We start from the raw sequence: 12783 nt of genomic DNA on the forward strand, positions 1-12783 counted from the left end.
GAGGCAGTGTGATGCTCTGGGCAATGTTCTGCTGGGAAACCTTGGATCCTGGCAATAATGTGGATGTTACTTTGACACGTACCACGTGTTTACTACCTAAACATTGTTGCAGACCAAGTACAACCTTCGCAACGCTATTGCCTGATGGCAGTGGCAGGATTTCAGCAGGATAATGCGCTCTGTAACACTGCAAAAAATGTTCAGCAATGGTTTGAGGAACATGACCTTGGCTTCTAAATTCCCCAGATCTCAATCTGATAGAACATCTGCGGGACGTGCTGGAACAACAAGGCTGATCCACGGGGACTCACAACTCGCAACTTACAGGCTTCAAAGGACCCGCTGTTAACGTCTTGGTGCAAGATACCACAGGACACCTTCAGAGGTCTTGTAGAGTCCATGCCTTGATGGGTCAGAGCTGTTTTGGCTGCACAAGGGGGGCATACACAATATTTGGCAGGTGGTTTCAATGTTGTGGCTGATCGGTGTATATAATAATATTAAATATATTTTGAATTAACTCGCACCAGTGGAAAACAAACAATATCTCAGTTCCGTTGCTGCGCAATCCATTCTGCTGTGATCCCACTGAGACAGTGCCACCTACAGGTGAAATACTGCTTGGTGCGGCTGGTGCGTCAGAAGAAATGTTTGAGGAACAGGCAGCGTTACTATGGCAACTTAGGCGACGACGGTTATTATGAGGTTATTGAATTATTAACTTGGTTATGAATAACAGAGTCTAACTCTGGTAAGAACGTGAAACAAAGAGTCCTACACATGTAGAGTGAGAGAGCGAGAACTGAATCTCCCAGTGAATAATGTACAGATTGTGTGTATTTATGGTGTTGCTATTTTATGTTGTTGGTGTTTTTCTTATTTTTGCATTTTTGGCTGCAGTGTTTTGTTAAATAGATTTAACTTTGGTTTTGTCTGGCTTACCCTCATCGGTAAGATAAAAAAAAAAAAAAATCATAAAGTACAAATACGAAGAAACTTCTGGGATGTATTTTGACAGGACGCAATGCTCACTATGCTAACGATGCAAACTATGCTAACGATGCTAACTTGAACACCTGGAAAGTGGACGCTTTGTTACATTACGTCATGATCGGATTTTGTCCAAAGCGACTTCCAATCATCTGTAACAGAAGACTGTTGACTATAAAGGGGACACGCTTCCTTCCTACCTTTCGTCTGAACTCTTGTGAGGTCGCAGGACATTAAGACAACAGACGTCAAAGATCAAGACATTTACCAGGCGACGCAGAGAAAAGATAGGAGCAGACAAAATCAACTCTTCTTTGTTCACTGTTGCGGAACAGCAGGAATCTGCAAATGGCCGGCTCATTGACTAAGGGCCATTTGCACAAGAAGGCTCTCATTCTGACAGTGTTTCCCTAAGAACAAGATTGGACTGAACTAAATGTAAAAATGTTTTCCCTGAGGTAATTTTGTGAAGAACGATACTATTTTCGACTTTGAGTGAGCTGGACTCCCCCTAGCATCCACAGACAGGACCTGTCCAACCTGTTTTTATAATGTGTGTTATTGCCCGGGACTCAGAAAATTACATTATGTATCACCCGTTTCCATTCCATTCAGCAGCCCTTTGCATGTTATACCCGCATATCATCTTCACTCCAGTAAGAATAATCCACATGCTGTTTAACGCCTATGGAGTCCACCAATTGCTCCAATATGAAATGAATGCTGTGGGCGCTTGATAACATGACATGGACTTCCTTCCATTATGTCAAGATTTATTTTTGTTGGTTTTCTCTTCTTTTATTTCAAGATTTATTTGACCAACACAAATGTACTACTGGTATTAAATGACTGAACGAGGCAGATTGCAAGATTCATATTAGAGATAAGGATTTGAACGCATCAACATAAAAGAGGAATGCCTTCCCTCGACAACATTCCTCGTTGTAGAGGGAAGCTCTCGATAACTCCTCGACCAATGGCCGTCGAAGGTGGTCACTTCCGGTTCCGCCCCCTTGAGGGACAAAACATTGAGACGCCATTGTCTCCCCAGTCCTTTCCTCCCAGGAGACGGCACTCTCTCACAACCACCCTTTTTACTTTACGGCGCGTGCCATGCAGCCTTTCTTTGTCTTTGTACTTTTTAAAAAGCACGTTTTTCGCACTGTGACTATGCAGAGTCAGAGAGATCCTTGGGTACACTTTCATATCTTTAAAACCTCCCGCCTTCTCACTCAACCGGTGCTGAGCAGTCCGCACCACGGACCTTCCGTTAAGCCTTCCTGATAAACCCCTAGCTTTTAATAATACCTCTTTTTGGCGTGTGGCCGGTAATAGAAATATTTTTGGACGAGCCCCTAACCCTGTGTTTGAACGAGCGCGCAGGATTCTCTGAAGCTGCGGATGAGTCATCAACCTACCACATGCCGAGCACCGGAAGAAACTCAGTCGAACAGCCATCACAGCTTCTCACCGTCACGGACCCAATCGTACGTGGGGATCCACAATATTATTCAGCGCCCAAGACAAAACTACACCCATCGGGAACCAAAATAACGGTGACCCAGGGAACCGCGATTCAATAAGCTTGGGCTCCGGTAAGCGCATGGCGAAGTGATGTTGGTGTGGGCATGGCGATTTCTTTATTTTTATTATTCAGTTTAGAGTGAGTTAGCTGCGTCCTTTGTGTGCATTCAAATGCAATTCCTCCAAGCTACAGTTAACACTCACCACTCCCAAACACAACCTCTTCACTTCCCCTTGCTTAAATTCCTTGCTTGAATATTATCAAATAATTTTATTACAAATAAACATTAATTCTCTGATTAATAAGTAGTTGGGTAGTTATCTGATAGTCCATGTGAGAACTTCTGAACGAAGAAAACATGACCCTGAAGAGTAAGGACCTCTATTGCCACCGTGCGGCCATAAACTGACTTGAATTTATTATAAAATTGGTGGCAACCAACTAAACTAAACTATAAATATTAATTATAGGTCCTCATCAGGCTACACATCATATCGCATGATCATGATCACAGTATCAAACCACTAATATTCATAACAATTAATAAAATGTCAGTCACAACCAAACCTCTATTAATAAGAAGCACTAGTTGAGGTTTTTAATCAGGGAAGTATGTCAGAAAGTAAAGTATTAGTAGTGTCCAGCTTCGTGGAAAGACAGACCTGAAGGTCTTCATCATCATCATCACAGTAACACAGATGAACTGCAGGTCACTGATTTACAGTAGATCCAGGATCCCAGAGGGTAGAGGAGAGAAGGAGAGGAGGAGGAGGAGGAGAGATGGGGAGGAGAGGGAAGAAGAGAGGAGGAAAAGGAGGGGTAGACAGGAGAGGAGGAAAAGGGGGGGAGGAGAGGAAAAGAGAGCAGGAGTGGCAAAGGAGAAGAGGAGAGGGGTCGTGCAAAGAGGAGGAGAGGTCAGCGTTGAAGCTGTTTGTGTGTGTGCGCGTGGGTGTTTAAATGGACGGCTGGAGGTAATAAAAGTTAATCATCAATGTCAAGGACACTGGACACACATACGCACACAATGAATTATTAGTTAATTGACATTTTAAGAGTAATTCAGAGTAAATGTCTCTCTCTTCACCTCTTCCTCAATCCATCATTGTAGCCATCATTATCAGTCTCCTCCATTCAACAGACACACACACACGCACACAAGTGTCTGCTAATTAATGGAAAGGGGCGGAGCTACCTGCTGAGCCAAGGTGAGCCAAGGAGAACCCTAATGAAGCCACACGCACGCACACACACACACACACACACACACACACACACACACACACACCAGCTGTTTCCAGTTGCGCTTCTGACCACCAGTCTGCAGTCTGTGGAAGAAACCACACCACTGCAAAGAGATGCAGGAGATGGATTGTGGTTGTGTCCAAATTAACTTCTTGGTCACAACCAAAGAAGGTGAGCAAACAGGTAAAGCAACTGCAGAGAAGAAGCAGGGGGTTTACCCATGATACTTCGGGGTTGTGTAAAAGGAAGGGATTCCATCAAATAAAGAGAATATAGAGGACAAGCATGTTGTAGTCTGAAGGCGAACAGAGGTTGGGTTTTCCATCTATCTGTCTACTATCTATCTACCTATCCATCGACCTACCTACCTGGTTCTGGAATCCCCAATTTCCCCAAATCATCCTGCAGGTGGCATTGGACCCCCCTACGTCCTGAATCTGGCCCCCCTGGTCTAATGTCTTCACAGCCGCCATGTTGGATCATTGTGCTGTGTGTGTGTGCACGTTACAAGCAGCAATGATGCTTATTTGTTTGTTAGGTAAAGCTGAAGGGCACAAGCAACTTTACCCTGTGTGTTAACAGAACAACTAGAGCAGCATTATTCATATAGAACATTCTACAAGGCTCTAGAGAGCAGGGGGGCGGGGGGGGTGTTGCTGCTGCAGAGCCACTGGGTCGCTGCAATACAACAGTAACACACACACACACACACTGGTGTGTGGACTGAAACCTGGGTGAAACTGGATTGGAGCCAATGTGAAACTAGACCGGAGTCAGCATTATACTCGACCAGTCAAGAGTTATAATGGACCAGAACCAGCATGAAACTGGATTGGAACCAGAGTGAAACTAGAGCAGAACTAGTGTGAAACAGGACCAGAATCAAGGTTAAACTGGATTGGAGCCAATGTGAAACTGGGCCGGAACCAGCATTAAACTGGACTTTTCTGCTGTTTCGAAGTGATATTCTTAAAACTCCATAACTACTGCTATCAGACAGACAGACAGACAGACACACAGACAGAGAGAGAGGCGGGTGACCTCTGCTTTGACTGAATAGATTGATGACATGGATATTATACTGACTGCATTGCACGCACGCACACACACGCACGCGCACCCACACACACACACACACACACACACACACACACACACACACACACACACTGACCTGACAACATAGTCCATTCTTCAGTCTCCACCAAACAGAAATCCACGTGCACTGCTTCCTTGCGCAGCGAGCATTCACATGTGTGGGTGTACGCGTCTTCTTGCCGTCAAGGCTTACAGTAATGCTCGGTGTGTATTTCCAGAAAGAGATTTACAGCAAATGAGAGAACAGACGAAATACGAAGCGAGTAAGAGAGAGGGAGAGAATGGAAAGGAACAGAGGGAGAGAGAGTGAGGTAGAGAGAGATGCATCTGTCTCTGAGCCGCTGTGCTTCTGAAGAACAGCAACGTCTCTCTTTGCCCCGATTATTTCTCCTCCCCTCTCTTCCCCCGCCCCCGTCTCTCTCTCTCTCCCCCACCCCCCATCTCTCTCCCCCCAGTTATCTCTACCCTACATGGGAAGAGGAGGCTAGGCAGTACGACGAGTCTGCTACTGGTGGCACGGGGATAAACCGAAGGATGACACCTCGTGAAGGACAACATATGTAGGTTGCACCAGAGGGTGAGAGTGTGTGTGTGTGTGTGTGTGTGTGTGTGTGTGTGTGTGTGTGTGTGTGTGTAAATTAAAAGACATGCTGGTCAGTTCCATTTCTTGTGACACAGTCCTCTACCTGACCTGGTTCCCTGCTGGTGCGCGCACACACACACACACACACACACACACACACACACCATACACACACATCATGTGGTCTCTAAAAAGCAGAGTATTCTCCGTATTAGAGTCTATTTGAAAGATGCACGAGTGAACAGTGTTTATTTTAATCTAACTGTGCAGTCTGCACCACACTGCCCCCTGGTGGATAGGTATTGCCTCACACATTAAACATGGGTATGGGATGTAAATAAATCCAAAATCTTTCCTTCTCTTCTGTATGTCTGCGTGCCTGTCTCGGTCTGTCTCTCTCTCTGCTGGTCAGAGTGGCTAACTGGTCTGGGATCTGTTGTCAGGTCTTGAAGCTGTTTCCTGTTGCACAGTGCTGCTCCCTACAGTCTGTCCGCTGTGATGCAAGCTGGCTATTTCTGGTTACTCAGTCACTGCTCACTACAACAGGAAACTAAGTAGGAAGAACGACAGAACAGAAAAAAATCAGAACTGTGACCTAAACACGCTTTCAACTTGAATTTTATATTTGCAGTTGGCATTGACACAATGATCTGTTTTGATTTATTTTGTAAATGAAACATACTTGTTATTATTATTAGTGGTATAAGTTATTGCTGGGATTTTCTTATTTATTATTTTATGATTTTCTGACTAAAAGTATCTGGAACGCGACAATTGCAGTATGCAGAGACATGGTTGAGGTGGCGTTAGAACTCGGATGTTTCAGACGTCTTGTCGTTCGAGATTGATCAATATCTTGCAGAAATTTGGAGCAGAAATTAAAGAAAAACTGTTGCAATTTTACTGGAAGTAAAATAATGTTGAGACGATTTGATAAGTTTTAGGAGCAGACCGCTTTGTGACATCATAATCCAATGTAATGTAAGTCTGGTTTCCGTCTCTGGGTGCTAATTTGCATTCGGAGGGTTGGGCTGTGTGTACCACATAGTGGTTGCTCCGCGAGACAAGCAACTTAGAGATGACAGACCAGGGAAGGTACCTAACACGACTAAACTGGACCCGTGTATTGCAGCTTTATTTATTATTATTATTATTATTATTATTATTATTATTATTATTATTATACGGGAGCAGCCAAAAGAAGAAGAAGATGATTATTATTGTTATTATTATTATATTTTTTTGACATTATAATTACATACAAAGATTGCTATCATTTAACTTAAATGATAGCAATCTTTGAGGAAAATTTCACATTTTAGTTCTTTTAATAAATGACAAAACAAATAATCACACAATGGTAATAAAGTTATTTTAATAAACATACATGAAAGAGTCAAATGACACGTCAGAGTGTGTCTGACTGACACAGTGACAGTGGAATTGTGGGTAAAATCTGCATGAATTAAATGATAATGTGTGAAGTTAAACTTGTCCGATCAATTGTGTACAGAAGGTTATTTCTTAACCATTATTATATGATATTATGTCATATAGTCCATTTGTCTTAATAGATATTAATTTAATTTCTAAACTTTCGTATAAACTAAATGTTAAAACCAAGCTTAATTTGTTGCATCATAAAGTTAGTGACTAATATTATCTCCAGATACCTGCAGAAAATAACAAAATAACGAGTTTCACTAAAGAAAAGAAAGAAAAGAAAGACTAAAGAAAACTCCACGAAAACACCCCGACCAAGAGAGAGAGGGGGGGTGGGGGGCAGGGAAGAAGGGATAGAGAGGTATAGTCCTGTACCTCAGGCCAGCGGATCACACACACGGAGAGAGGAGAGGGGGGAGCAGGCAGGGGGAGACAGACCAGGATAACAAGTGAAGAAAGAGGAGAAATCAGCTGAATGTGCACACACGCACATGCACGCACTCACGCACGCACGCACACACACACTCTAATCAAATCTATTGCAATCTTCAATGTATTTTAACCTAAATATTAAAATGCCAGAGTTCAAAACCCAGAACCAGAACCAGCAGACAGACCAGGTACGACCAGTAGCACCTCATCATCCCAGTTTAGACTAAACCACTAACAGCAGACAGCGCCATCTAGCGGCAGACTACTGCCACACCCAGCGCACCAGAGAGAGACAGCCCACACTGGAGGAGGTACCGGGGGACTAGTAATAGTACTACCTCTAGTAATACCAGTTGAACTACTAGTAGTAAAACAGAACAAAATGGCCACCAACAAGCCGACAGACGGACACACAGCTGTCCTCCTACGGGGGGCACTACATCTCTGGGTCAAACTAGAAGTCAGGCCACAGCCCCTGGAACACAGAGACATACACACATTAAACACACACTCATGTTAAACACAAACACACACTACAAATCCACTATTGAAACATTCTGATACCTCATTCCAAAGACCAGATATAGTCAGTCAGACAGACATTGTTCCAGTCTAAACTGACGACGCGTCGCTGCGGGAGTGAAAGTTTAATGCGCTACGTTTCAAAACACTGTCCCATAATTTTAGGGTTTCAGGATTTATACATATTTATTTTTATATATTTTTGAATCAAAGAGTGGATCTATCAAACTGCTGATCTAGGATTGATTGCTGATTGATTGTTGATTCATTAGGTCCGTGTTCTTTATTAAAATTACACAGTTTGACTTCATCTGTTCCGTTTTATTGTAAATTCTAATCAGGATCTGCAGGAACAAGGGTCAGTCCTTTATGAAGTACGGACTAAGGACTGTTATATCAGGGCACTGGGTAGACACACAAACACACACACTATTATCCAGGAAACAATAAACAGAGCATATTTAAACCCAAGTAGATACATGTTTTATCTAGTTTGCACTGTGTGTGTCGAGCATGCGTGCGTGCGTGCATGTGGTGAAAATTTGGCTTGTGTTTCACTGTTAGTGTACACGCACACACACAAATGAGTCAACATGCTAGATTCTAAATAGTATGTGTGTGTGCTGCTAACCTCGGGCTTGCTGCAGGTCTGGATCAGAGTCCTGCTCTGATTGGCTGGGGGGCCGGTATGGGGGTGGCAGCCTCACTGGGGTCAGGGCTGCTTTCTGGGGATCAAATCAATCAATCACTGAATCAGTAAATCAAAGCCATGTTGCTTTGTAAATGGAAAACAAACACTTTTATTTCTGTGCTCTGCCATCAGGGGGTGCTGTACTTCCTGCTGGGCCAGCGGCTCTAGGATTAGGTCAGTTTAGGGTCAGGGCTAATCTGGGTTAGTCTCTGTTGGTCAGTCAGACCCACCACCCAGTCTGTCACTCCCAGACAGACCAGTGCCCCCAGTCAGACCAGTGCTCTCAGACCAGTTGACTTACCGGCATGATGCTCCGCTTTGCCCTGTGTTTGCTGTAACTGGGTGCCATTACTGACAGAGGCTGAGAGACCAACACACATGCACACACACATGCGCAAGGACAAACAAGGACACACACACACACACACACACACACACACACACACACACAGGGAATGAAACTGAACATTTTACTCAGAGAAAGAAACGGGGCCTACAGCAAAGAGACGATCCACAGTTCTTAAACAGGATATGACATCACCCCATCACCCCCTGCTACTGTCTACCCCTTCCTGCATCTGCTGAAGACAGACAGACAGCTGCAATGTATAGTCAGAAGTCACTTGGATCAAATACTGTATGAGACACTGTGTGTGTGTGTGTGTGTGTGTGTGTGTGTGTGTGTGTGTGTACATGCAGTGTGTGTTTGTATGGGTTCATAAGGACTCGACTGGACACCACCATAACACCAACAGGCAGAACTGTAGAACTACACTCATCGCTGCAGAGCTTCTAGATGAGGGGTCAGCAGGGAGGAAGGTGGATCCTTCTGGAGGAAGCTTCCAGGAGGCAGCACATGCCGGGAGTGGGCCTGGCAATAAAACACTGCCTCTCCAAACCTCACAGAAACACCAACCTGGATAAGTCCCTTCACCAAGCCCCCAAGAAGGAAAGAACTCTGCTGAGGGATTTCCATGCAGGTCTAGGGTGGGGTCACTGGAAAGCATGGTGTTAGAGATGTTGATGCAAATGGTCTGAGGCGGAGCAGTCACCATTAGAAAGACAAGGTTAAAATAAAATAAAAAAATCAGAGGATCCTGGATGCATCCACAGTCTAAACACTGACACATGACAGTGATGAGCTGTGGTTTCAACTGGAGTACGTCAACCTTCGCCTGGATGTGGGAGGGACCTCACTATGCACATCACTCTCAGGAGGAAATCTGTCTGACTTAACAAAACACACCAGGCTCAGAAAGCCACACCAGTAATCTAAACTCTGAATCGCTCAAGCAGACATTAAAAATGTCACCTGCAGAATGAGACATCTCAGTCCTGGAAGAGCTTCCCATCCTGCCACTGAGCAGGATCTGGATCTGCCACCAACCTTCTGAGATCCATTCTGTCATCAGATCCCTGAAAAGCAATAAAATTCCCAGACCTTATCCATAGCTACAGAGATCTTTAAACAGGGGGGTCCACCTGAGCACTACAGTTGTCCATCTGTTCATGTGGAGGTAGAGAGCCTCCCTCAACAGTGGAGAGATGCAAACGTCATCACCCTCTATAAATACCAGGGTGATAGGTCCATCTGTGGAGCAGCAGGGGCAGAGCTCTCTTTACAGAGCCTCAGTGTGACTTATGGAAAAACAGATGCAGTAAACCATAGACTTCTTTGGAACGTCTTCCTGCAGGATGGCTGCCCAAGGCTGAACTTCCTGGGTCAATTTCAACAGGAGACGACGGCCAAGGTCACTGTATGGCAGAAGGACGTCCCAACACTCCTGCATAAAGCCATGGAGGGAGAGGGTGGAGGGACCCTGGACTTCAGGCTTGATGGGAATGGCTTGAAGAGCTGCAGTTTGCTGATGACTGCGTTCTTGTGGAACAAAACCCAGAGACTCTGCAAGCCCCGCGCACAGCAGAATAGGACTGGCTGTGAAACATATCCAAGCCAGAGAGAACTGCCACTGCATCGGGCTGTTCAGTGATCAAACTCACAAGCAGTAGAGGACATCAGCCAATGGACAACATTAAACAAATGTGTATGCCTACGTGTGTGTGTGTGCCCATGTGTGTGCGCGTGTGTGTGTGTGTGTGTGTGTGTGTGTGTGTCTACCCTGGGAGCAGCAGACAGGCTCTGCACAGTGAAGATCACTGGACTTGAAGCAGACTTTATGGCCTCAACCGCTTCTTCATGACTGGCGCTCTGCAGGTCCACCCCCGAAACCTACGGACACACACACACACACACACACACACACACACACACACACACACACACACACACACACACACACACACACACACACACACACACACACATATACACACACATATACACACAATATATGTCATGCAAAAGCATAGAAAATCTGTATAACACAAATGCAAAGAAAGAAAAATAGATCCTGGTGTTGCAGCAGCAAAGTTTACAGAACAGTGCAAGTCACAATAGAGATAACATTTTAATAAGAAGAAGAAGAAGAAGAATTAAATAAACTCCATGTACACATGTAAAGAGAAGCTGGCTAGTTAGCACTTAGGGTACCCCCCCTCCTGGTACCCCCCCACAACAGCAGGATCTCCCCCCACCTGCAAGATCTTGTCCCCGGGGTGCAGCTCCTTGCTCCTGGCTGCAGGACTTGCTGCTAGAACTTGTTTGATGAAGATCCCTCGCAGCTCTTCTCCATTCCGCAGCCGCTTGATGACGTGCTGCCCCCCCACGATGCTGATCCCCAGGGACTGCCCCGCCCCCAGCAGCACTTCCACCCTGAGAGAAGGTGAGATAAGGTAAGACTTCACAAACCCCTGGACTCAGTAAATTACTACATTATTAGGGGACTTTTCCTTTGAAAAAAAAAAATAGATTTTCCTGTATACATTTGAAAAGGGCCACTTTTATTTTTTAGGTTATATTTTGTTGTTTATCATTAGGTTTATTGTATATTTCCAAAATATTCCATATATTAGCATTTTCATTTTTATTCCATTTCTTTATTATTAATATTTTTTGACATGAGCTTCTCCCTCCGGGAATGGTTAAAGTATCTATTTATCTATAAGTGTACAAATAAAATGTATTATAACTGTCGTTATTAGAAGTGGTAATATAGTAGTAGTAGCATTACAGCAATACATCTAGCAGCAAAGCCCTTGTCTGATATTATTAGCTTTGCTCAACAACAATTTATTATAATAAACAAAAAAATATAATTTACATTAATGATGTTTCTCAGTAACAGTATGTCATACTCTACACAAATATACTTCAAACAAAACACAGTACATTAGTACTAGTGTGTATATTGTAAACAGTATACTGCAGTATATTAGCACCGTACCGTCTGGGAGGCCCCCAGTGGCTGAAGACCGGAGCCTCCTCCCCCTCTGCCTGCTCCCGCTCTGGGAGGTCCCTGCGTGCGCGCGCACACACACACACACACACACACACACACACACACACACACACACACACACACACACACACACACACACACACACACACACACACACACACACACACACACACACACACTCTTATTACTGTGAGCCTGCGTCCCATTGGCTGCTGTTTCAGGGGCCGTTGCATCCTCACCCGCGGCCTCTTCTGATTAGCGGAGCTGAGCCCCCCTGGCCCCGCCTCCTCCTCCGCAGAACATCCACCTTCCGGACGGACCTACAAGTTAAACAAACTGTATAAGTATATACTACTTCCTGTTAGCCCCTTCCTGTTATCTACTTCCTCTTTAGACTCTTTATCTGAATATCTCTGTCCACTGGAGGAAGTTTAAGGTAAAGAGATCTGATTTCTTTCACCCTCTGAACAGAAGGTACGTTACCCATGTCAGCCAGCAGAGGGAGACACAGACCACTACAACAGTGGGAGGCACAATTCAATACAGCGTGGAGGTGAAAGGCAGCCTCAGTCCCAAGTAGGACATCATTTTTAATATGAAATTATATTAAGATGTTATTAAATTCTCATAATGCGTCTTTCATTAAGATCGTCTGGTCGTTGAAAAAAAAAGAAGTTTAGTTTCCCAATTCTTTGCTGGGTTCTGTGATAAGATTTAGAGTAAAGATGCATGTCATTTTAATATTACCTTTGATTTTTTTCAATGACATTTAACATTTAATTAACACAAATTTGCGAGTAGAAAGTACAAAATCCGAAAATAAGTTTCTAAAATACAGAACATAACACCTAAACTGAACTGAACTAAACTGAAGAACGAGAATGTGGAAAATGGGCTT

General features: G+C 44.2%; 1 protein-coding gene across 1 annotated transcript in view; it reads right to left on the reverse strand.

Annotated features, from left to right (window-relative positions):
• Positions 1-12783, reverse strand: part of LOC307247944 (inaD-like protein) — a 72507-nt gene that overhangs the window by 13370 nt on the left and 46354 nt on the right. The window contains exons 25-29 of the mRNA XM_080024102.1: positions 12125-12205; positions 11871-11942; positions 11122-11299; positions 10646-10756; positions 8467-8560 (exon numbers count right to left, since the gene is read on the reverse strand). Of these exons, the coding sequence (XP_079880228.1) occupies positions 8467-8560; positions 10646-10756; positions 11122-11299; positions 11871-11942; positions 12125-12205 (536 nt within the window). The remainder of the gene's footprint in view (positions 1-8466; positions 8561-10645; positions 10757-11121; positions 11300-11870; positions 11943-12124; positions 12206-12783) is intronic.

Source organism: Zeus faber (genome assembly GCF_960531495.2).
Source record: "Zeus faber genome assembly, chromosome: 1".
Taxonomy (NCBI): domain Eukaryota; kingdom Metazoa; phylum Chordata; class Actinopteri; order Zeiformes; family Zeidae; genus Zeus; species Zeus faber.